Consider the following 25,657-nt stretch of genomic DNA (forward strand, 5'->3'; position numbering starts at 1 on the left):
ACATACACGAGTGAAATAGTTCAATACAGTAATATCCAAATTTCCCCAACCTATGGGTAAAAGTACAATTACATTAAAAACATGAAGAGGGGCACCTGGGTGGCTCAGTCAGTTGAGCACTCGCTTTCAGCTCAGGTCATGGTCTCATGGTTCATGAGTTCAAGCCCTGCGCTGGGCTCTGTGTGGACAGCTCAGAGCCTGGAGCCTGCTTCCGATTCTATGCCTCCCTCTCTCTCTGCCCCTCCCCTGCTCACCCTCTGTTCCTCTCTCTCAAAAATAAGCATTAAGATTTATATATATATATATATATATATATATATATATATATATATACACACACATATATATGTGTGTATGTAAATATAAATATATCATATATATACACACACACACACACACACACACACACACATATAAAATGAACAAATTCCACTGACTTCTGGTCCCACCTACTCCAGCTGGCATATTATCAGTCCCTGCTAAAGAGCCCCACAAGCATTTCTGGGAGTATCCAAGGAGGATGTGTGTTCATGAAATAATCCATCTCCAAGTAATCCAGGTAATTCCACCAAGTTACTATTAAGAATTGCTGTGCTGGCCAGGCTCCGGTCTCCTTGGGGAAACCACCCCTGCTTTCTAGGACACAAGTCCTTCCCAGGTACTCACCCCACTCCTTTGGTCACCAGACTTCTGGAAGGCACCCCCTTCAATATGCTGGAGGCTTTAAACTGGAAAAACTGCTCTGGGGTCATTTGCACAGGAGGAAGACTGGCTTTCTCCTTTTTGTGTACCCTCCACATAATCAGTCTTGATGCAGTACTTGAGGGCGCTCAATGTTTTATAGATTTTATAATGTACTTAGTCTTTTTGTCTTCCTAGTTCCCCACTCTGCTCTCCATGGACATCAGATATAAGTCCAGTAGGAACCAGGGAGGTAGGCGAATCACAATGTACTCACAATGATCCCTCCACTACAACTAAGTCCCAAATCAAACTACTACAGGTTCCTTTTGCCCTAAGGCAAACTTTTTTCCCCAAGTCCCTTTTCAGTCCCCTAGCAAGTAGGTTTCGGGCAAACCCATCACACAAGTTTGACAGATGTGCCCAGATATGACCAAATCCCACTTGGACTCAAGTTAAGACTCCCACTGTATGAACAAGGCAGTCTACGCCTGGGACAGTGTAAGTGTTTCTCCCTCAAGGAGATTCAAGAATTAAAAAAAAAAAAAAAAATTTTTTTTTTTTTTTTAAATAATAAATAAATAAATAAAAGGGGCGCCTGGGTGGCGCAGTCGGTTAAGCGTCCGACTTCAGCCAGGTCACGATCTCACGGTCCGGGAGTTCGAGCCCCGCGTCCGGCTCTGGGCTGATGGCTCAGAGCCTGGAGCCTGTTTCCGATTCTGTGTCTCCTTCTCTCTCTCTGCCCCTCCCCCGTTCATGCTCTGTCTGTCTCTGTCCCAAAAATAAATAAACGTTGAAAAAAAAAAATTAAAAAAAAAAAAAGAATTTAAAGAAGGTAGATAAGCTTAAATTAGGACAAAGACCTTGGAAGTCAGGGCAACAGGGAGACCCTGAAAGGCTTTTTTGAGTCCCCGAAACTTTTTAAGAAGTGTTAGAGACTGAATGTTTGTGTCCTCACCACCACCTCCCAAATTAGTATGTTGAAACCTAATCCCTACTGTCATGATATTTAAAAGTAGACTTTTCAGAAGTCCAGTGTGTGGGACTTTTCCATACCACCAGGCAATTAACTCAACTCCTGTGGACACTGACCAGATATCCCACAAATTTAACTCAATTCTGACACTATCTACCTGGAAATAACATCAGATTTCATAAGTTAAGGGCTCAGTCCCACAACACTGCTCCCATTTCAGATGCCAATTGCAAGTTCAGGTTGTCACATGTGCTTCTGACCATTGGCTATAAACTGGAGGTTCCCACAACCCCTTCCTTCAGTTTGATTAACTGCTAGAGTGGCTCACAGAACTCAGAAAACCAGTTTACTTACTAGATTTTGGTTTATTACAAAGGATACTAAAGGATATGAATAAACAGCCAGATAGAGATACATAGGGCAAGGTCCTGAATGCAAGAGCTTCTGTTCCCATGGAATTTTGGGCACAGTACAATGGGTTTATTCTGGTTCACCAATCTTGAAGCTCTCCAAACCCACCCTTCGGGGCTTTCACGGGGGCTTCATTATATAGGCGTGGTTGATTAGATCATTGGCCATTGGTGACTGCACTCAATCTCCAACCTCGCAAACCTCCCCAGAGATTGGGGGCTGGGGTGGGGCTGAAAGTTCCAACCTTCAAATCACACGGTTGCTTCCCCTGGCAACCAGCCCCCACCTTTAAGTTACCTAGGGACTTTCCAAAAGTCATTTCGTTAACATAAAAAAAGACACCTTTATCCTCTCATCACTTAAGGAATTCCAAGGGTTTTAGGATCTCTGTGCCCAGTATGATTCCTAGATTTCTAAATCAGGTCACTGGGTACTGATAGGCACATAATCACATAATGGTGTAGAGTGAGATAAAATGAGTTAAGTCCTGGATATGTTGAGGTTGAGAGGTCTGTGGGGGAATCCCAGTGATGTTTGTAGGCAGATGAATGCAAAGACTGAGCACTCAAGGGACTGGGTGCCTGGCTGGCTCAGTCAGTAGAGCATGTGACTCTTGATCTTGGCTTCGTGAGTTCAAGCTCTATGTTGGGCCTAGAGCTTACTTTAAAAATGAAAACTCTAGGGGCGCCTGGGTGGCGCAGTCGGTTAAGCGTCCGACTTCAGCCAGGTCACGATCTCGCGGTCCGTGAGTTCGAGCCCCGCGTCAGGCTCTGGGCTGATGGCTCGGAGCCTGGAGCCTGTTTCCGATTCTGTGTCTCCCTCTCTCTCTGCCCCTCCCCCGTTCATGCTCTGTCTCTCTCTGTCCCAAAAATAAATAAAAAAAACGTTGAAAAAAAAAAATTAAAAATGAAAACTCTAAAAAAAAGAAAAAGAAAAAGAATAGGCAGTTGGATGCATAAGGTTGGAGTTCAAGGGAGAAAGGTTTTTACACTGGAGATCTGCATCTGGGAATTATCAGAATGTAGCAATCTAGTATTTAAAGCCAGAAGACTGCATGAAATCCTCAGGGGAGTTATTTGTAGACAGGCTCAAAAACTGAGCTCTGGGGTACTCCAACATTAAGAGGGTTGGGGAAAAGAGAAGCAAATTAGCAAAGGAGTCTGAAAAGAAACAGTCAGTGAAATGGGAGGAAAACAAGAGGGTGTAGTGTGGTGCCCTGGAGGCCGTGTGAAGAAAGTGAGCAAGAAAGCAACTAATTGTTCAAATGCTGCAGATGGTCAAGTTAAGCTCAGGGTTAAGAATTCAGGGGTGTCTGGCTGTCTGAGTCTGTAGAGCATGCAACTCTCGATCTTGGGGTCATGAGTTCAAGCCCCACATTAAGTGTAGAGATTACTTTTTAAAAAAAAGAAAAAGGAATAAGAGTTCAGAGTTAGATATAATGGATGTCATTGGAGATCTTGAAAAAAGCTGCTTCAGTAGAACAGCAGGAGCAAAAGCCTGATAATAGTGGGTTTAAGAGAGACTGGACGATGGGACTGCAAGCTGGTGCAGCCACTCTGGAACCTCAGTATGGAGGTTCCTCAAAAAACTAAAAATAGAACTACCCTACGACCCAGCAATTGCACTACTAGGCATTTATCCAAGGGATACAGGTGTGCTCTTTCAAAGGGACACATGCACCCCCATGTTTATAGCAGCACTATCAACAATAGCCAAAGCATGGAAAGAGCCCAAATGTCCATCGATGGATGAATGGATAAAGAAGATGTGGTATATATATACAATGGAGTATCACTCGGCAATCAAAAAGAATGAAATCTTGCCATTTGCAACCACGTGGATGGAACTGGAGGGTGTTATGCTAAGTGAAATTAGTCAGAGAAAGGCAAAAATCACATGACTTCACTCATATGAGGACTTTAAGACACAAAACAGATGAACATAAGGGAAGAGAAACAAAAATAACATAAAAACAAGGAGGGGGACAAAACAGAAGAGACTCATAAATATAGAGAGCAAACTGAGGGTTACGGGAGGGGTTGTGGGAGGGGGGATGGGCTAAATGGGTAAGGGGCACTAAGGAATCTACTCCTGAAATCATTGTTGCACTATATGCTAACTAATTTGGATGTAAGTTTTTAAAAAAATAATAGTAATAATTAAACTAAATTTAAAAAAAGAGAGATTGGAAGAAAAGAAATTAAACAGAAAGCTCTTGAATTCTGCTCTAACAGTGAAGAACAGCTCTGAGGTAGGAGATAGTAGCTAAAGAAAGCAGAGATCAAATGAGGGTTTCTGTGTGTGGTGAGAAGGAAAAATAACAGCATGTTTGTGTGCTTAGGGAAGCAAGTCAGTAAATAGGAGCAGGGGTTGAAGACGTAGGAGAGAGGATATAACTACTAGAATGGTGTCCTTGAGTAGGTGATCTGGAAAAAATGTAAAAAGGTTGTCCTCCCGTAAGTTCAGGGGCAGTTCAATTTATAGTGGTAACAGTACAGGAAGACAGAGTATATGGGTACAGATGAAGGCAGGTAGGGAGAGGTGGTAGTGAGGGAAATTCTCTTTCGATTGCAACAATCTTGTAAGTGAAAATGCAAGCTGAGAGTGAGGAGGAGGGAGGAGGTGTTACCGGTTAGAGAAGTTGTGAAATACTCATATCTTGGACCATAAGTGGACAAAGGAAGTACGATGTGTTTGTTGGGCAGCAATATGGACCCACTCAAGGTTTAGAAGCCTAATGGAGGTAGAGGAAGTCATCTGTATGATTGCGTATTTTATTCCAGCCCTGTTCAGCTGCAGACTTGGATTCAATCAAAGCTGTAGTTTTTACCAGAGCATAATGAAGAGGAAGAGAGCTAGGCAAAGGAGTAATTTAAACGGAACTTAAGCAGAGCAACAAGGAAACCTCAAGGAAATGAGGGACAGTGAAAAGGTGGAAGAACAATGGACACAGTAGGTGGGATGGAGGGATGGCATCGCTAGCGTTGGTGTCCTAGGAGCAAGCTGGAAAGTTAGGCGGGAGTGGTCAGCATTGGATCAATGAAACAGAGAATGACAGCGAAAGGTTGCAGTCACTGGTAATAGCAAGAATAACAGAATTGCTTAACAAATGTTGACTACTGAGGAAAAAAGAAAAACATTTTCCCCTGAAAATCAGCATTTTCCCCAGTTCTGGGCATCTATTGTGCCCTAGATATGGGCAAAGTCACAGTATCATCCAAACTTCCAGATGAGGAATGGAAGCAAAGGCAAATTCCCTTCACGTACGCAAGTGAGCAGTATTTAGGTAATCTCAGCAAGTTGTATCAATGTTTTATCGAACGCAATATCTATCATTACACAAGATTACACGAATACAGCCTCTTGAAAAGATTCCAATACAAAAGATTCCCTCTCCCCATTCCACATGTCAACCGAAGGCCAAAAGGGAGACCAGGAGACTTACGGACTGCCACCCCAACGCAGGGAAGGGTGACCGCGAACTCGGAAAACCCGGCAGAGGGCGCTCAGCTGCCCCGCCTCCCCGGACCTCGCCCCTCCCGGGAAGCTCAGCTCCACCGCCGCCCGCGCCCGGGTTTTCAAAATGGAAACAAACCCGGCCCCGCCCCGCTCCCGGAGGTCGCCGGGAAAAGGGCACCGCCCCCTGGGGGGGCATCCCAGCCGGCCAGGCGAATGTTCCCGCAAGCAGAATCGGCTCGCTCTTTCCCTTTCCCTTCTGACTTCCTCCCTGCCCACTTTCGTTCTCCAGCCAACTGACTGGAAGCCTTGCAACGAACCGTCTTACCCTCTCTTCTCCTCTGGCTTCCTCACCTGTCCGCAACTCCGCCCGCCCCACCCCCGGAAGTGACGATGGCCTCCCATCCTTGCTTGCGTCCCGTCGAGCCTTGCGGCGGCGGCGGGAAGATGGCGGCGGCGGGAGCCCTGGAACGGAGCTTCGTGGAGCTCAGCGGTGCTGAGCGCGAGAGGCCGAGACACTTTCGGGAATTCACAGTGTGCGGCATTGGTACGGAAGCAGCTAAGGAGGACGCGATCCGGTCCTTCCCCTCGGGCATCTCCTATGGGTCCCTAAATGTCTGACCCCTCGTTCATACTCTTAAGTCCACATGCCTATAGCCCCGGGATCAGAGCTTCCGTAGTGTCCTACTTCGCCCTCCTTTCTTCCCCTTCTCTTTGTATGGATTGTCAGTCGTCACCCTCTGCTTTCTCAGTGCCTTCAGTCCCTGTCATCCCTAAAGAGCTAGGTGTTCGGGCTGACCAATCTTCTTTTGCAGGGACTGCAAATGCCTTGGCTGGAGCCGTGAAATACAGTGAGAGCGCGGGAGGCTTCTCTTATCTGGAAAGTGGCAAGTTGTTCGCCGTCACCAGGAACAGGTTCATTCATTGGTAAGTGCTGTGTTCGCCAACCCCCCTGGCAGGTTGGGCTGTTGGACTTCTGACTGCTCGTGGCTGTTCCCAGAATGTCATTCTCCGAGGCGGTAATAGACAGGAAAAGAGGACTGTTTTCACATCTGAATCAGGGGAAAATTAGGGAGACGCAGAGTACTAGGAGAGGTGCCCTTCCAGGCAGCACTAAAAACAGAGGAAATGAAGCTTATGGGATAAAGCCCCAAAGTCCAGTCTTAAACTTGAACTCATTGTGTTTTTATAGTGTTCTACAGCTTCCTTAATTCTTCAAATACATTTGAGCTCTTTCACATCAGGCATCTGAGCACGTCTAGTATCTAAGTTTGCTAGAGATGGAGTGGTGAACAAAAGCAACACCATTTCCATCACGCAAGATGTTGTAGCTGTTTGAAGATGGGTGTGGACCTGCTTTTGATGGTGCAGTTTTATGAAGGAAAAGACACTAAAGTAAGGGACTGCGACATAGGTGTATAAATACAAATTTTTCATACTTGCCTCATAGGAAAAGTATAGGGGCTGTGAGAGGCTAATGAGAGGACCAAATGTTATTAGTGAGACAGAGAAGGCCTTCAAGGATATCACATTTAACCCGAGATCTGTAGGATGAAAAGTTGGCCGGGCAGGGAGGGGATTGGGGGACAGAGCTGTCCAGCACACAGCATCACCATATGCAAAATCCATGAGATAGAAGGAACTGGGCAGGTTTGAGGAACTAACTGGATGGAGATCTGTGTGGCTTAAGTACAGTGGGTGAAATGGAAAGTGGTGTGAAGATGCTGAGACGGGGGAAGTAAGCAGGACTCAGATTATGGAGGACCCTCAGATCCTTTCTAAGCGTTTTGGATTTTTTCCCCCCAAGCACATTGAGTAATTGAGTAAAGGATTTTAAAGAGTTACTCTTTACTAACATAACCAAAATTGCATTAAGAAAAAAAACAGTTTAGGGGTGCCTGGGTGGCTCAGTTGGTTAAGCGTCTGACTATTGATTTCAGCTCAGGTCTTGACCCCTTTTCTTTTATTTAAAAAGAAAAAAAAATCATTTTACTTCATGGCAGGTGGATTTCAGTTAGATAGGTATAATACAAAAAAACTGCTTGCTTTAATGATGGCCCACGTGAGAGATGCTGGTGGCTCACTTACGGGAGTAGCTAGGAAAGGAGAAATAGATGGATATAAGATGCATTTAGAAGTCAGTTTCACTAGGACTTGGTGACAGAGTGAATATGGGGTAGAAGATGGGAAGGGAAATGGAGGGAACAAAGTCAGTTCCCTGGTTTCTGGTGTGACTAACAAGATATTGGGTGGGCAAGTTGCCTTTTACTAATACAAAGAAGATGGAGAGATGTGAATAATTCTTTCCGATACATTTGAAGTTACCTATGTAGGAGCCCTTCAGAAATGTCATGTAGGCCTTGAAATGTATAGGTCTGAGGCTCAGAAGAGAAACCTATGTTTGACGTACAAGTCTCATTTAAGAAATACTTTTTAGTACCTAATATTTTCCAATCAGTGTTCAGGGACTGAGAATATAGCAGGGAACAAAACAAAGTCCCTGCTCTCATGGAGGGAAAGAGGCAATAAACAACAATAACCCCCCAAAGCAAATAAATACAGTTTGTCCAGTGATGAGTGGAATAGAGAACAGGGAGGCAAGGTGAGAGGAAAGGGAAATGCCTGTAGGACATGCCTGCAGTTACCTTTCATAGAAGGTAGTCAGGGAAGACCCAGTGAGAAGTTGGCATTTGAGCGGAGGAAGTAGGTATCTGGGGGATGAGATTTTTCAGGTAGAGCCTTCCAAGAAAAAGGAACCAAAAATGCAAGGAACCTCAGACAGGAGCTTGTTCATTGTGCTCAAAGAATGGCAAGGGGCCAGGAGTCTGCAGCTAAGTGATCAAAGGGTAGAATAGGAAAGTAGCCATGGGTCAAATCAGGGCTTTGTTGGTAACTTTAAGGCTTCGACTTTTGCTCTGAGTTAGATGAGAAGAAGCCATTGAAGGGTTTTAAGTGGAGGAATGACCTGATCTAGGTTGTGTTTTTAGAGGATCGCTGTGGCTGCTGTATTGAGGACAGGGTATAGTGGGGAAAGGTTGGGAGCAGGGAGACTGATTAGGAGGTTGGTGCCGTGGTTCAGACGAGATGCTGGCAGCTTAGAACAGGGTGGTATTGGCAGAGGCAGTGAGAAATATTCTGTTTGTGGATATGTCTTGAAGGTGAGTTTGTTAGAATTACTATTGGTTCAGATATAGGGTATACAGAAAGAGAAGCATCAAGGGTGACCTCCAGAGTTTTGTCTTGAGCAACTGGAAGTTACAAAGATGCCATTAATTGAGTTGGAGAAGAGTGAAGGTGAAGTGGGTGTTTTGGTCTCTTTGTTTTGCAGGTTTGCTAGTCTAGGTGTTCTGTAACAGGTTTCATTTGAAACCCCTGTTAGATATCCAGGTGGAAGTGTTGAGGCAGTAGCCAGTTCAGTGGAGAGTTTGGACTAAAGATATAGATTTGGGAATTGCTGGCATTAGATGGCATTTAAAGCTATTACACTGAATGAGATCACTTAGAGATCGCCAGAAGTATTGGCATTTGGGGCCAGAAAAACCTTTGTTGTGGGGAGCTGCCCTGCACATTTTAGGGTATTGAGTAGCATCCCTGGTCTCTACCCACTACAGGCCAAGAGCACCCCCTCCCCAGTGTGACAAGCAAAAATTTCTCCAGGTACTATTAAATGTTATTAAGGAGTGGGGTAGATTGTTCCCCTGTTGAGAACTTGTGTAGTGGAGGAAAGTTAAGGTCTGAGGACTAAACCCTGGAGCACTCCAATATTTAGTAAGATAAGGAGACTAGGAAGGAATAGGGGGGACATAAGAGTTGAACAAAAAGCGAGTGTTATCTCAGAAGCTAAGGGAAATATTTCAAGGAGAAGAATAGTGAAAAACTGTTAAGTACTGCATATAAGTCAGAGAAATGAAAATAGACCTCTGCGTGGTGGAGGTTTGTCAGAAACTGCTCCCACTGTGGTACAAACATCCGAAGTGGCTGGGCTCTGGAGAGAAGATGACAGGAATTGTGAGTACAGAATAGCTCTCTTAAGGAGCACCGCTGTGAGAGAAGTAGAGAACTCCAGTTCTCGAAGGAGGGCAATGCAAGTGTATGGAGGAAGTATAATAGTGTATGCATACACAGTCAAGAGCAATCACTAGAGGGGAACTGCAGAAAGTGAGATATTAGAAAAAAATATAGATGCAGGAAAGGAAGTGTGGGAGAGTAACAGTGAGCCAGGAGCTAGTCTTCAAGGAATGAAAGAGACCTGCAGATAACTGCGGTGGGCAGGGGTCGTAGGTGGTGTCTGGCTGCACATGCCTCAGAGCTGAGTAGTTCGGGCAGGGAGGGAGGAACAGTGGCGCTGGAGTGGCAGTGGGGAGCAAGCAGGACAGCTGTGCCCCACTTTGAGGCCCCAGCACAGAGAGTGTGGTAGAGAGAGCTTACCACCATTAGAGAGGACTCTGGGGGGTGTCCCCAGGGCAAGATCCAGGACCCAACTTTAACCATAAAACAGGAAGGTGAAGCAGGTTTTCAGAGACGAGGTTGAGAGTCCAAAAAATTGTGCTGATGACGTGCCATGAGTTACCAGAAGCAAAGCAGCCCTAGGAAATTAGAGTTCACATGGTGCGTACAGCTTCGGGGGTGGAAAAGATGCGCTTTGAGAGAATGGGTACAGTAAGCAGATAAGACACCCGAAAATCAAGGTTGGAGGAAATACAATGCAAGCGTCAGGTCCAGGAGACGGAGAGGGAATGCCTGGAGACACAGGGAAAAAGCAGGAGAGGGTAGTATCATCGAAGTCAAGAACGAAACTCTCAGAAAGACAGCATCGTCAAGTATGGGGACTGCTACTAAGAGGTCAAGTAAGAACAGGACTGAGGAATCCACTGGAATTGGTGTGGTGACCTTGGTAAGAAGAGGGCAGGTTGAAGAGTATGAGGGAGATGAGGAGATAGAGAAGACATGGCCACGGAGGGGAAAGGAGAGATGGTGATAGCCAGATAGTGGCAGGAATGGGGTGATGGAAAGGGAGAGGCCAAGGAAGAGCGCATTTGAATGTTGAGGGAAGGCTTTGGCAGAAGGAGAGGTGGACACAGAAGGGATATACTTGAGAACATCAGAGGTTGCCCTCGAATTGCTGGAAGGAGACTCGCTCTTCAGGGGAGGATGCAGGCAGACTGGTAAATGAGCTGATGAGAAGGTAGGGCCCTCCCAGCACGGTGTTTTCTATGATCCAGTGCTACCGTATGGCAGAGTTGGGCCTGAAGAGGTCTTCCCTGCATCCAAGAGGAAGTCACTGAAAGGGAAAGAGTCACGTTTGTTAGGGTCACCATAGTATGATGCTGTAGTACTGATAGTAGAGGCATTCCACTGTAAGTAATGGGGGTGCATGGTGTGAATTTTCTTTATAGTGGGGTTCAGTTACTTTGAGTATCATCATCCTAAATAAATAAGCCATCAAGTTTGGAAATGCCTCCATTTTAACAGAGAATCCTATAGTAAGATTGGAATTTTATGTGGTGCTGTGGTTGGCAAATGAATGTATCGTGATGGTTTAGATTCTAAAAGTTGATCTGAATTTGTTTACCCAAAACTTTGAAATTGGGAAAGTTCATCTGGAAGCCACTTCCATATATTTCAAGACAACAGTCAGTTAGGAAAGCATAAACTGTTTAAACAAATGTCTCTTTTTTAATAGGAAGACCTCTGGAGATACATTGGAGCTGGTGGAAGAGTCACTGGACGTAAATCTGTTGAATAATGCAGTTCGCCTCAAATTCCAAAATTGCAGCCTCTTACCTGGAGGGGTTCACGTCTCTGAGACTCAGAATCATGTGATAATCTTGATCTTGACCAATCAGACAGTGCACAGATTACTTTTACCACACCCTTCCCGGATGTATAGGAGCGTAAGTTGGTTAAGAGTAATATCCTTTATTTCCCAAGTTACGCTGGTTGTCACACATCTAATGCTGGAGCAATATCCTTTAGAAATTGAAGGAAAATTGGATTTCTTGGTAGCTCTTACCAAGCATACTTTTGATAGTTACAATTTAAAATGATTAGACACATTTTTAAGTTGAAATAATCTTGATGAAAAAGAACAGCTTTGTTTCCAGGCTCAATTGTTTCTTTTAAAACTTTTGTAGCCATTGGAAGGAACTGAGCAAAATTCAGTTTATTTTGATTTAACAGATTTTTCTTTTTAATTACTCCACAGGAGTTGGTAATTGAAAGTCAGATGCAGTCAATATTTACTGACGTTGGAAAAGTTGATTTCAGGGATCCTTGCAACTCTCAATTAATTCCAGCAGTACCTGGACTCTCCCCTAATTCTACCTCCTCGGCAGCTTGGCTTGGCAGTGATGGGGAGGCTCTGTTTGCTCTTCCGTCTGCTTCTGGGGGAATCTTTGTTCTTAAACTACCGTCTTATGACATACCTGGTAAGAGTGGGAGCTGAACTTGGATTTAACTTTAAGCAAGGAATGTTGGCAGTAAAACAGACCTTAGAAGACCATACCCATCATCCAGGGCAGGAATTGCTCCTCTACTCCCCCTGAAATTGATCATTCAGTGTTGCTTGCCAAAGGAGTCTCTAGTGCTTTTACTGTTTTTTGTTTTGTTTTGTTTTGTTTGTTTTCTGAGAAGGTAAGATTTTATACAGCAGATGAGGAATTGTAAAGCTTTTCGGAATGTGGGAAGACATAACTGAGACAGCCTAGTCTAAGGCCTGTAGTAGAGATGAGTTGACTAGTTATCTACCTTCAGGTTGAGGTGCTATAACTAAAATAAGTTAATTGACACAAGGAAGTTCGGCTGCTGATAACCTGCTCCAAGTCACCACTGTCTCCTGCCTGGATTATTGCATTATCTTCCTAAATATCCCTCAGATCTGTTCTTACCCCTCTACAGAAACTTCTGAGATACACTTAAATCTAAGTAGAGTCATGTCACTCCATTGCTCAAAGCCCTCAAGTGAGGGTTTGTTCTTCATATCATTCTGAATAAACCCAGAGTCCTTACATTGGCTTTCAGGGACCTCTTTTTTCCCCTTCGCCTTCTCTACACCAGCCTCATGCTTCTCACAATTGCAATTCCTTGAACATACCGGGCATACTCTTACATCAGGGTTTTTGCCTGAGACAGTCTTTCTCCAGCTGCCAGCTTGGCTCATTCCCTTAACTCCTCAAGGTCTTCACTCAATGTTCCCTCAGTGTGTGAGGCCTTCCCTGACCACCCTTTTCCAAATTGCACATACACACACAGCATTCACTGTATGCTTTCTGTTTTCACTTATTACCATTCTGCTTAGTTTGTGAGCTGTCTCGGCTTCTGCCCTTCTCCCAGTGGAATGTAAGTTTTATGAGGACAGGTGTTTTTTTTTTAATGTTTTGTTTACTGCCACATCTTCAGCACCTAGAACTGTGCCTGACACATGAACCCAATGATTCTTTTGGGAAGAATGACTGTTCTGAGCAGCAGTCAGGTTACTATTTGTAACTGTTCGGCAAAAATTTTCCCTAGCAATATGTTAGTGCTATTTTTATTAATGCAATAATGATTCAAGATATTTTAAGTGTGATGTATGTGGAAAGGTACATCCTAAAGCCCTCTTATTCAGTATGGAAATGGAGAAGCCTGTCACCTGTTATAAGGACCTTGTTCATGATTGGATGGATCCTTGTTTTTGAGTTTCTCTGAGTCTGATCAAGAGGTGCCTTGGATGTCACTGGTCTGTTTTCAATCTCGTAGGGATGGTGTCAGTTGTGGAACTAAAACAGAGTTCAGTAATGCAGAGACTGCTTATAGGCTGGATGCCAACAGCTATCAGGTAAGTGGTGTCTGGTGGGCAAACCAAAGGGCCCAAGAATTTCATTTTTGCACTGGTCAGGAACTATTAGTGATTCTAGTCTTATTCTAAGGCAGATAAGCATTATACTGGAAAGGAGAAGAGTCTGCAAAATATCACAGTCCATCTGAGGAGAGCCACACCTCAGACATCTTGATAGCAGAAACTGATTTTTTCTATATTTTCTCATGATATTCAACTCAGTGCTCTGCCCTGACTCGCTAATTTTGTGTAAAATTAGAAGTAGGAAGTTTCTGATGATTAAAACTCTATTCCTTTCTTATGTAGAGCCCTTTAAAGTATATCATAGTGATTGGTTATAGACCAAGTAGAAAATATAGTTCTCTGATACCAGCATGTAAACTCTTGGTTCCTTGTGTTGACTAAGAGTGTACATTTATAGGGGCACCTGGCTGGCTTAATCGGTAGATCATGCAGTTCTTGATCTTGGGGTTGCGAGTTCATGCCCCATGTTGGATGTAGGAAATACTTAAAATCTTAAACAAAATGGTACATTTATAACTTTCTTTTATCTGTTTAATTACAAGTTCTAATCTTGGGGTGCCTGGGTGGCTCAGTCGGTTAAGCATCCGACTTCGGCTCAGGTCATGATCTCGCGGTTTGTGTGTTCGAGCTCTGCGTCGGGCTCTGTGCTGACAGCTCAAAGCCTGCAGCCTGCTTTGGATTCTGTGTCTCTCCATCTCTCGGCCCCTCCTCTGCTCATGCTCATAATAAATAAATGTTAAAAAAGTTTTTAAAAACAAGTTCTAATAACCTGATAGTTAGAATACTACGAGCCTAAAATTGGGCTTTATGTTTTTAGAGGTGACCAGGGGCCTTCAGATCGTCCCCTTGCTCTTGCTGTTCATTGTGTCGAGCACGATGCCTTCATCTTTGCTCTTTGCCAGGATCATAAACTACGAATGTGGTCTTATAAGGTAAATGCTACATTTATAGTTACTTAAGTTAAAATAGCATTGCGAATTGTAAGACAATTGAAGTCAATCTTGCTGTTTCTGTCAAAGATTATTAAGATCACTGAAGTTTGGAAATTGCAGGCCATTTCTACATTCAGACAGTTTCATTTAGCTTTTTCATACATTTCTCCCCTTTTTATATATTTTTAAATTATGAATCCTACAGAATTAAGATAGTACAGAGAATAATGTTCACTTAAGAGGAATGAATGTGTTTTGTAAATGCAAGTTGATAAAACAGTTTTCAGGATTCATAAGCAAAACAGTTAGATGATCTTATTTATCAGACTTAAGAGACATTTTCATCTCAGACTTTAAAAAAAAATCTTTAGTGTCCCTTAGCAGATAAAAGAGGAGTGCTAGCTGTGATGAGTGCACATCCTTTCAAAGGGGAAGAAGTTTGTTTTTCCTGACTTGGATATTCTTGGATACTACTTGTTGGCTTATCTTGAGCAGGACCAAATGTGCCTGATGGTGGCCGACATGCTGGAGTATGTTCCTGTGAGTAAAGACTTTCAGCTCAGTATTGGAACTGGACATAAGTTACGGCTTGCTTATTCCCCTTCCATGGGACTCTACCTAGGGCTGTTCATGCATTCACCAAAACGCGGACAGGTATGAAACAAATAAGACCTGTATCAAGCTACACTGTATGTACTGATGTGGGCAAGTAGCGGGAGATACATTTGAGTCTATTTAAGCTCTTCCCACCAACCTAGGTGTTTCATGTGTTGTTTCTGTGGAGATGATGGGTTTTGTGCTAATGTGTGAATCAAAAAAATCGTGAAGTCGTGGTGAAAGGGAGTAGAGAGTTCAAAGGAACGTGAAAGGAAAAGTTAACCAAAGCTAAATAAGAAAGAGCCAGTTTTGGGGCGCCTGGGTGGCACAGTCGGTTAAGCGTCCAACTTCAGCCAGGTCACGATCTCGCGGTCCGTGAGTTCGAGCCCCGCGTCAGGCTCTGGGCTGATGGCTCAGAGCCTGGAGCCTGTTTCCAATTCTGTGTCTCCCTCTCTCTCTGCCCCTCCCCCGTTCATGCTCTGTCTCTCTCTGTCCCAAAAATAAATAAACGTTGAAAAAAAAAAAAATTAAAAAAAAAAAAAAGAAAGAGCCAGTTTGGACATCTGGGTGAAAAAATGAAGTTATGAAAGGGATGCAGGTGTTACAAAGTGGTTGGAGGGAAGTTAATTTTTAGAAATAATTTTGCTCGTCTTCCAAACACTAGCTGTTGTATGTAGATGAGGTATTTAGGATGTCATATAATGGTAATCCTGTAATAAACAACCATTCGTTGGATATTCTGGGTTTGCCATCATGCTGGGCCCCTTATGTACATTAATAGCAAATACTTGGACAGTGCTTACTCTGGGCTCACACGCTTTATGCATGTTATCCATTTAATCCGGATAACGTTTCACTGAGGTAGGGTCTGTCCTCACTGTGCTGGAGGTGCCCATCCGGGTGCCTCTTCACCCTTGTTGGGCTCTGATGCCCAACTACAGGTTGCCCCTCCATATGGATGCCTTGTTCATGCCTTTTGAGCTGATACTCTGCCACTCCTATTCAGTGGTCACCCTCCTTCCCTGCTTGGGCTTTAATCACCAATACAGACTGCTACTCTATGTGAACACCCTCCTTGTTCTGCTTGAGCTTCCACCCTATACCAGGCCTTCCATATGTGTGGAAGCCTTCACACTCTGCTCATGCACCTACACTCTAAGCCAAATGTGGATACTCTTTTTACCTCCTTGGGCTCTTGATTCATCCATCGTGTGACCCTGACCTCGGTCTCAGTTTCCTCCAGTAGTCCACAGAACTCCAGGAAACAGTAACTTACATTTGCCAGTTTACTATATGACAAAGGATACAGATGAACAACTAGATGAAGAGGTATGTTGGGTGAGGTCCAGAAGGATCCTGAGTTCAGAGGCCTCTGCCCTGTGGTGTAGGAGTTTGCCACCCTCCTGGCACATGGATGTGTTCACCAATCTGGAAGCTCTCCTTATACCATACTTTAGGGATTTTTATTTTAGGGATTTTTATGGAGGCATCATGATGTAGGCATAATCCATTATTACTAGATTTCCAGCCTCTCCCCACCCCAGAGAATGGGGGTTGGGGCTGAAAGTTTAAGCTTCTAATCATGGCTTGGTCTTTCTGGTGACCAGCCCTAATCCTTGAAGCTATCTAGGAGTCATCTCATTAGAACAAAAGGTGTTTCTGGGGCGCCTGGCTGGCTCAGTAAGTAGAGCACGAGTAAGTAGAGACTCTTGATCTCAGGGTGAGTTCGATCCCCATGCTGGTTGTAGAGCCTACTTGAAAAAATAAAAGGCATTTATCACCCAGGAAATTCCAAGGGATTCTAGAGCTCTGTATAAGATGCTCCTATCATCTTCATCATTCAGGAAATTACAAGGGTTTTAGCTTAGTGCCAGCACCCAGTGGCAGAGACCAAAATATGTTTATTATTATTATTTGATAGATTCTGATAGAGATTATGTTGGTTCTGTAGATGATGCTGGAAAATATTGCCATCTTTGCAATATTAAGTCTTTTGGTCCATAAACATGGAATGTTTTCCCATATATTTACATCTTTAATTTCTTTTTACAATGTTTTATAGTTTTCAGAGTAGAAGTTTTGCAGTTCTTTTGACCAGTTTATTCCTGGGTATTTATTCGTTTTAATGCTAGTGGAAATGAAATTATTGAAATGAAATTATTTTCTTAATTTTATTTTGAGATTACTCAGTGAATGTTTATAGAAATACAGTTGATTTTTGTATCATTGGTCTTGTATCATGCAACCCTGCTGAATTATTTTATTAGTCCTAATAGGGTTATAGTGGAGTCCTTAGAACTTCCTGTATACAAGATAACCTCATCTGCAAATAAAGATAGTTTTATTACTTCCTTTCCAATTGAATCAACTGAATGCCTTTTTTTTTTTTTTTAATTGCCCTGGATAGATCTTCCAGTACAATATTGAATAGAAGTGGGAAGAGCTGGCATCTTTGTCTTGTTCCTGGTTGAAGGGAGAAAGCTTTCAGTGTTTCACCACTGAGTATGACATTAGCTGTGAATTTTTCATAAATGCCTTTTATCATGTTGAGGAAGTTCCTTTCTATTCCTAGTACTGAGTGTTTTTCTCATGCAAGGGTGTTCAGTTTGCTGCCATTGCCTTGATTAATTATAAGGCACCAGTAATTTTACCCTCTTATTTAGGCTTGTGCATCATCAATGCAAAAATATCAACACAGATATTGCAGATAATGTATTCTTATGAAAAGAGTTTCGGCCTCACTGATCCCCTGAAACAGTCTATGGTCTACATTTTGAGAAGCACTCCTCTAAAAGACTCAAAATTGAGTGTAGGAGTGGTGTGAAATTGAGCAGAGCTGTTATCTCCTTTGTTTTGAGCATTATGGTTCTATTAATGAAGCCTAAAATCAGATAAACCTTTTTGCCAGTTAGACCTACTCATGTTGTGGTCAACTTGTAGACTTTTTTTCCCCCTACACAAATCCTGCTCTTCAGCCTGTATTTTCCTCTAATAGGCACAGTTGAAATTTATTTTTCCTTTGTCTCTAATATTTATATCCATTCCTATTCATTTGTTTCTGGTGTTTCCTTTGGTTCTTTGGATTCTAATTCTTTAGTAAGTGTATTACTTCGGTTATTTCCAGGATCTTGTTCTCATTGATCATACAAGCTGCCATCTGTATTCCATCTAAGACCTTAATACAATACAACTCTCAAACAGAAGTCCTGTAGACTGTGGTGTGTGGTCCACAGACTGGTCCTGGGCCACAAATTCTTGTTTACCAGTTTGCAGTAAGATAGCTACAGAACATGAGAGTGAACTTTCAGATACTTTTATAGTGGTTTGACATTGCTACAGACGTCCACATTCAAGATTCCTGTATGTTATAAATAAAGTATCAATCTGCAACAGGTTGGAAATTAAATAAAACAAAAAACTAGCCCTTTACCACAGGTAATTTGAGAAGCACTATATGCTTGGCCAGCATTTTTCCAACAAGAAATACCTTGTTTTGCTATCTACTATACACATATTGTGGTGATGGACATGTAACAAAAAAAAAAATATATGAAACATGTTTACCTTTACTATGAGTGATGAACTGATGAACTTTGATACTTTGTTGTTGTTCTTGTTGTTTGAATGCTGGTTGAGACCTGCTAAATTGATTTATATTCCACTAACAGGTTGAGATCTGCAACTTGTAAAATACAGCTCTAGACTAGGATGAATATGAACACTGCATATATCTTTTGTATTTCATACACTCCTACTTTTTCTCAGAAGGGACTCTCTGTATATTTTTCTTTTTTTTTTTTTTTAATTTTTTTTATTAACGTTTATTTATTTTTGAGACAGAGAGACAGAGCATGAACGGGGGAGGGTCAGAGAGAAAGGGAGACACAGAATCTGAAACAGGCTCCAGGCTCTGAGCTGTCAGCACGGAGCCCGATGCAGGACTCAAACTCACAGACTGAGATCATGACCTGAGCTGAAGTCGGACGCTCAACCGACTGAGCCCTCCAGGCGCCCCTGTATATTTTTCTTTTAGTACTACCCTTTAGTAACTTCTGTGTTATAAAGAGAGAACCATTGTCACTCTTACCAGTTTACAGTGAATTTTCTTTTTCCAAAAAAATTACTTAAAATATCCATAAAGTATCATTTTTGAGTTTGAAATTTTTTGTTTTGGCAATAGAGTTAAATACTACACTTGAATTATTTTATAGAGTTTTGTTTTTAGTAAAAGTTAACTAGTGTTGATTTGTATTGTGCATATGTTTTAAATTATCTCTGGCACTTTGGTAAAAATATAAACTTAAAACAGGCTTCTGACCACAATGAGATACCACCTCACACCCGTGGGATGGCTATTATCCTCCCCAAAAAAACAGAAAATAGCAGTGTTGACAAGGATATGGAGAAATTGGAACCCTTGTGCACTGGTGATGGAAAGTAAAATGTTGCAGCCACTGTGGGAAACAGTATGGCAGTTCCTTAAAAAGCTAATTGTAGCATTACCCTATCTATGATCCAGCCATTCCACTTCTGGGTATATACCCCAAAGGATTCAAAGCAAGGTCTCAAAGACATTTGGGGACACCTGGGTGGCTTAGTCGTTTAAGCGCCGACTCTTGATTTCAGCATAGGTCATGATCTCATGGTTGGTCATGAGATTGAGCCCCACATTGTGCTCCACACTTATAATTCTCTCTCTCTCCCTCTGTTCCTCCCCTGCTTGTGCTCACATGTGCATGTGCTTTCTTATTTAAAAGATAGTGTTTTCTTGTAGACAGTCCAAAAAAAAAAAAATTTGTATGCCCATAGTCATCATACTATCTACAGTAGCCAAAAGGTAGAAGCAGCCCAAGTGTTCCTTGACAGATGAATGAATAAACAAAAATGGCATATACATAAAATGGGATATTATTCAGCCTCAAGGAAGGAAATTCTGACACATGCTACAACATGGATAAACCTTGAGGATGTTATGCCAGGTGAAGTCACAAAAAGAAAATACTGTTAATATTCTACTTATATAAAGTGCCTAGAGCAGTCAAGTTCATAGAGACAGAAAGTGGAATGGTGGGTGGAAGGGTCTGGAGGGAGAAAGGAGTGTGGAGCTATTTAATGAGTATAGTTTCAGTTTTACAAGATGAGAAAAGATCTGGATATAGGTTGCACAATAATGTGAATGTATTTAATACTACTGAACTGTGCTCTTAAAAATGGTTAAGATGGTAAAAAAATAAAATAAAATAAGGGGGGGGTTACAATGACAAATGTTATGTGTATTTTACCACACCTTTATAAAAATTGGTTTCTAGGGGCACCTGGGTGGTTCACTCGGTTAAGTATCCAACATCTGATTCCTAATCTTGGCTCAGGTCTCTTTTTTTTTTTTTTTTTTTTTTTTAATGTTTATTTTTGAGAGAGAGAGAGAGACAAAGCACGAGCAGGGGAGGGGCAAAGAGACAGGGAGCCACAAAATCTGAAGCAGGCTCCAGACTCTGGGCTCGAACCCATGAACTATGAGATCATGGCCTGAACCAAAGCCAGACACTCAACCTGCTGAGCTACCCAGGCGCCCCTCGGCTCAGGTCTTGATCTCAAGGTTATGAGTTCAAGCCCTGCATGGAGCTCTTGCCATGCAGGGCATGGAGCCTACTTAAAACATTTTTTTAATTGGGGTGCCTGGGTGGCTCAGTCAGTCGAGCGTCCGACTTCAGCTCAGGTCATGATCTCACGGTTCGCAAGTTCAAGCCCTGCATCAGGCTCTTTGCTGATGGCTCAGAGCCTGGAGCCTGCTTCGGATTCTGTGTCTCCCTCTTTTTCTGCCACTCCCCCACTTCTGCTCTCTCTCTCTGTTTTTCAAAAATAAACAAATGTAAAAAAATTTTTTTAATTAAAAAAATAATTGGTTTCTGAATGCTCATAACTGTTAGAAAAGTAGCACGTTGATTTTTTCAAGTTATGAATTATTAACTTGTGTTTTAACAGTTCTGCATTTTCCAACTGGTGAGCACTGAGAATAACCGCTATAGTCTAGATCACATTTCGTCCGTTTTCACTTCTCAGGTAGGTTGGATCATCCTTTGCATATCACTCAAGTATAAGAAAGAATTGGCTGACTTAACTATGTTGTAAAGGGACGGAAATCTTAAAATGAAATATTTACTGATAGATGCAGACCAAATTTCATTTGAGTTTTACCAAGTTCGTGTGGTACTATCTTCTGTTTTTATGCTTTTGACCTCCTATTAATACAAATTTAAGTTGCTGTAAGCTATTCCTCTTTCATATTTTAACCCCTTTCCCCCACATTTCCTCCTAGGAGACACTGATTGACTTTGCCTTAACCTCTACGGATATCTGGGCCCTGTGGCATGATGCTGAGAACCAAACTGTTGTGAGATACATCACCTTTGAGCAGTATGGATCACTTCCTCTGTCGTCTTGCCTCACCCCTAGGGGTTCCATTCTAAGAAAGCAAGAGAGCTTGTTATGTAGAACCGAAGTCAAGTGTTTGCATTTAAAGGATTCAGTCCTGGGTTTGCCTACTGTTAACTATTTTCCAAAATTCCTCCTTTTACATTTTGTGATGTTTCCTACCTTTTGGTTTTAGAACAAAATGAAGGATTCTTAGGGTTGGAATGAGATGAAATACCATATTTCTTGGGAGCAATAGCACCTATCTAAAATACTTCTAATTTGGGAGTTTACTCTGCTTCTGAGCAGACTATTTCCAATACCCACAACTTCCAAAAGATACTGCAGCCCCTTAGGGTTCTCAATTTTCTCATCATAAGAGAAATTGATTGCACAAGTATAGTGCTCTTCAAACTTTTTTGTTTTAAACAGGAAACCCTTTTTTTCAAAAGATAATGAACTCCAATATATAAAACTAGTATTTTGTGAGAATAAAATTATAACACAATTTAATGTTATTGTTGGTTATCTCTAATATTAGATATATTTGGTCTCTAATATTTTAATGTACATAATAGTTTTAAATGTTTTAATAGCTACAAAACACATTTGAAAAAAATTTCTTAATTAGACACTTATATACTCCTGAAACACCCTGTGCAGGATTCCCTGGAATATAGCTTAATGTCTTTGGAACTAAACTAATTGAACTTTAGGGATCCCTCATAATCAGTCCTATACTCTAGACTAGAACTATAGGGATAGTTGCCCCAGATGGTTGAGCCACATCTCAGATAATATGAGCGTACTCCTTATAGATGGCATTCAAACAAAGTGGTGATAAGCAAAGAATCATATCAGATAAGAGTATGAGTCCACTTGTGAAATTTAGCTGTGACAAAGCCTTACTTTTCCCATCTACAAAATGTGGGTGATACGTCCTTCAAAATTACCATAAGGCTTATAAGAATAATATCCTTAACTGTGCCTAGCATAATATCTAATAATAGTAAATGCAAAATAAAAGTTAGCTATTGTTTGTAGATTTGTGGTTAGAGTGTTCATTTCAGGAAGATGCCTGTTAAAACTGGTAAGAGCAAGGGCACACTTGGCCGGCATAGTGGAGCGTGGGACTCTTGATCTTGGGGTTGTAGGTTCAAGTCCCATGTTAGGTGTAAAGATTACTTTAAAATAACATTCTCTCAAAAATAAACATTAAAAAAAAAAAATTAAGGGGCTTCTGGGTGGCTCAGTCGGTTGAGCGTCCAGCTTCGGCTCAGGTCATGATCTCACGGTTTGTGAGTTCGAGCCCCATGTCGGGCTCTGTGCTGACGGCTCAGAGCCTGGAGCCTGTTTCAGATTCTGTGTCTCCCTCTCTCTCTGCTCCTCCCCCGCTCGTGCTCTCTCTGTCTCTCTATCTCTCAAAAATAAACATTGAAATAACATTTAAAAAAAAAAAAAAACTGGTAAGAGCACTTCTATAAAGCCAGACTGTTGACAATAAATTTTACTTATTTATTTTGAAATCTTCAGTAGATCAACAGCATCAGCTTTTAGTCATCATTTTTATGTAGACTGATGGCCTTTTTTGTTTCCCTATAGTAATGTTGCAGGTCAATGGAATTCAGTTTTTATGCACTCTCTGCCAGAGGAAGAGATCATTATCAGAGATGATCAAGACCCCAGAGTAAGCAACATTAAAGTCTTATGTAAGAGGATGATTTACCCTGATCATTAGTTTGAGAAGAACCAGGTGTATTAGTCCGAATTCTTTCAGCTGCACGTGAAAGAAACCCACCTCAAACTGACTTAAGCTTAAAAGGAAAATATTTGTGCAGCTGAGAAGCGGAGAGTTACCTGGCTTCACCCAAGGCTGGAACAGTGCCACAATGCCTTCAGGGCTTGATTTCTCCTTTGTATTTTGTTTTCCTTCTTGTTGAGTTTATTCTCAGGCGGGCTCCCTGAGCCTATGCATTGTGTGAACTACGCATTCTATGGACCCCAGAGGAGAGGGAGAACCACTGTCCCTGGTCCTGAAGTAGACTCTCATTGGCCTGGCTTGAGCAGTGTGCTGATTTCTGACACAGTCACTCTGATCAGAAAGAATAGAATAATCTGCCTTAGCATGAGAAACATGTCCAACGTGCACCTTGTTCTTGTGGAGGTGGTGAAGTCAGTTGAGTATGGGGAATATGGGTAGAGGAGGAATGGTTCCCCCAGAGGAAGGTAGGGATTTGTTAGTAAAAGAAGGGTAATGGATCCTGGGTAGGCATAAACACTAGGTGTCCACTAGTGTTTATAACCATGTTGGTACATGCATAGAAGCTAGAAATCAAATAAATTCTGGTAACAGTATATGCTATGAGGAAAATAACTTTAAATGCAATTGGGGTGCCTGCGTGGCTCAGTGGGTTGAGAGTCCCAACACTTGATCTCAGCCTTGGTCTTGATCTCAGGGTCATGAGTTCAAGCCCCGCATTGGGCTCCACACTGGGCATGAAATCTCTTTTTAAAAAGATGATAATTCCGTAGAGAGCAAAACAGGCCAGTCTCCCTATTTTTCAGAGATATCCTCAGGTTAAGAAGAAGAGAAAAAGGCATCAGTTGATGCCTTTATGTTAAATGAGGTTGAAGATTATGGGCCCTGGGTCACCCCCCAGAACCCCAGGAGAAGGAAGGAAACTTGAGTGAAGATTAGTCAGATTTGCTACTTCCTGGCAAATGTGAATTGTGAAATTTGGGTAAAATATTTGGGCAACTTAAGACTTTCCGTTTTTCTTCTCTCTACTTCATCTTCCAAGTAGTGACAGTTTATTGCATGTTTTGTTTGTTTTTACATGTAATGCCTATTGGTTCCTTTTATATGTGAGACATAAGATGATTACTTTATGGATGGTGGAGAAACCAGTTTAGCTTAATTGTTCTCTTACCAGTGTGTATCACAAATAAACCTGTGTTCGCCTTTCCATATAAGGTTGGCATTTCACATGCTATGTTTTCCAGTGGAACCCAGTAAAGTACTCCATGAGGAACACGCTGATTTCCTTATAGTATGCCTAGTTGGCTCAAACACACTGTAGTCTCTTCCTTAATGTGAAAATATAGAACTGCTCTAGTACTTGGTATTGCTCAAATACAGAAGGGCCGTGTTTTTATAATGGAAACTCAAGTGTTGGCGCTAATGTGGTTAATTCTTCCTTCAAATTTTTCCAAATTTTGCCTATTTAGGATGATACTAATTTTTGTTTTACTGTTCTAACAGGAGATGTATTTGCAGACTCTATTTACACCAGGACGATTCATAAATGCAGCTTTATGTAAAGCTTTACAGGTCAGCAAGAAAAGATTTAATGTTTATTTAAGACTGTCTCTTGTATAGTCATTGTATAATTAATAATTAATATTAACTTTTGTTTTATATACACAAAACAAACATTTTTGCAGTTACATATGCATGTGTTTATAAATGTCAGTGTAATTTTTTTTTATGTTTTTTTCCACTAAATAAGACTCCCAACAGGAAGGTAGAATTGTGGGTACTTTCCCAATGACTACTGAAGCATACTAGTAGTTGAAAGAGAAATGTGTGCTTACACTATTGTAAAAAGATCCCATACTATACTGCATATAATCTCTGTACTTGAAAGAAATTTAAAATGTTTTCTTTGTTAGTTTTGATAGTACTCTACATTTACCTTTTTGTTAATACAATGGAGGTCTGACATGTTCAGATTCAAGAAAAATCTGAAAATTGAATCTTCAAAGTCACATGGCTTAAGAGATACTTAATGCTTTATAAAAAGATTCTTTACCTTAAAGTCACTTAGAGGGGCACCTGGGTGGCTCAGTCAGTTAAACATCTGACTCTTCGTTTTCGGCTCAGGTCATGATCTCACAGATTGTGAGTTCGAGCCCTGCATTGGGCTCCAAGCTAACAGTGCTTTGGATTTTCTCCCCCCCTACCCCTCCCCTGCTTGCACACCCTCTCTCTCTCTCTCAAAATAAATAAACTTTAAAAACAAAATTAAAGGGGCGCCTGGGTGGCTCAGTTGGTTCAGCATCTGACTTTGGCTCAGGTCATGATCTCGCTGTCTGGGAGTCCGAGCCCCACGTCAGGCTCTGTGCTGACAGCTCAGAGCCTAGAGCCTGCTTTGGATTCTGTGTCTCCCCCTCTCTCTGCCCCTCCCCTGCTCACACTCCATGTGTCTGTCTGTCTCTCTCTGTCTCTCTCTCTCAAAATAATAAATAAACATTTAAAAAAAATTTTTTTAATTAAAAAAAAATAAAGTCACTTAGGCTTCCTTAAATTGCCAGTTAGTTCGTGGATTTGAAATAGAATCGTGGGGCACCTGA

The 25,657-nt window shown here is 41.9% G+C and overlaps 2 protein-coding genes across 9 annotated transcripts in view; one reads left to right on the forward strand and one right to left on the reverse strand.

The window, feature by feature from the left end:
- The window catches only part of LOC112865267 (uncharacterized), a 64,229-nt gene extending 58,313 nt beyond the window's left edge, over window positions 1-5,916 (reverse strand). For 4 of the 8 annotated variants that reach the window (XR_015240836.1, XR_015240829.1, XR_015240824.1 and 1 more), the window contains exon 1: window positions 5,853-5,906. The gene's annotated coding sequence lies outside the window, so the exon portion shown is untranslated. The other 4 variants (XR_015240832.1, XR_015240826.1, XR_015240837.1 and 1 more) reach the window with 2 other exon arrangements.
- Window positions 5,917-5,922: 6 nt separating this feature from the next.
- NUP160 (nucleoporin 160) overlaps window positions 5,923-25,657 on the forward strand; it is a 53,000-nt gene continuing 33,265 nt past the window's right edge. Inside the window, exons 1-11 of the mRNA XM_086677410.1 lie at window positions 5,923-6,071; window positions 6,340-6,451; window positions 11,208-11,418; window positions 11,730-11,952; window positions 13,262-13,340; window positions 14,182-14,296; window positions 14,792-14,950; window positions 20,876-20,953; window positions 21,210-21,307; window positions 22,907-22,991; window positions 24,567-24,635. Of these exons, the coding sequence (XP_086533536.1) occupies window positions 5,972-6,071; window positions 6,340-6,451; window positions 11,208-11,418; window positions 11,730-11,952; window positions 13,262-13,340; window positions 14,182-14,296; window positions 14,792-14,950; window positions 20,876-20,953; window positions 21,210-21,307; window positions 22,907-22,991; window positions 24,567-24,635 (1,329 nt within the window). The 5' untranslated portion in view covers window positions 5,923-5,971. The remainder of the gene's footprint in view (window positions 6,072-6,339; window positions 6,452-11,207; window positions 11,419-11,729; window positions 11,953-13,261; window positions 13,341-14,181; window positions 14,297-14,791; window positions 14,951-20,875; window positions 20,954-21,209; window positions 21,308-22,906; window positions 22,992-24,566; window positions 24,636-25,657) is intronic.

The sequence above is a fragment of the Puma concolor genome, chromosome D1, assembly GCF_028749965.1.
Source record: "Puma concolor isolate L17-30 chromosome D1, mPumCon1.1.hap2, whole genome shotgun sequence".
Classification (NCBI taxonomy): Eukaryota; Metazoa; Chordata; class Mammalia; order Carnivora; family Felidae; genus Puma; species Puma concolor.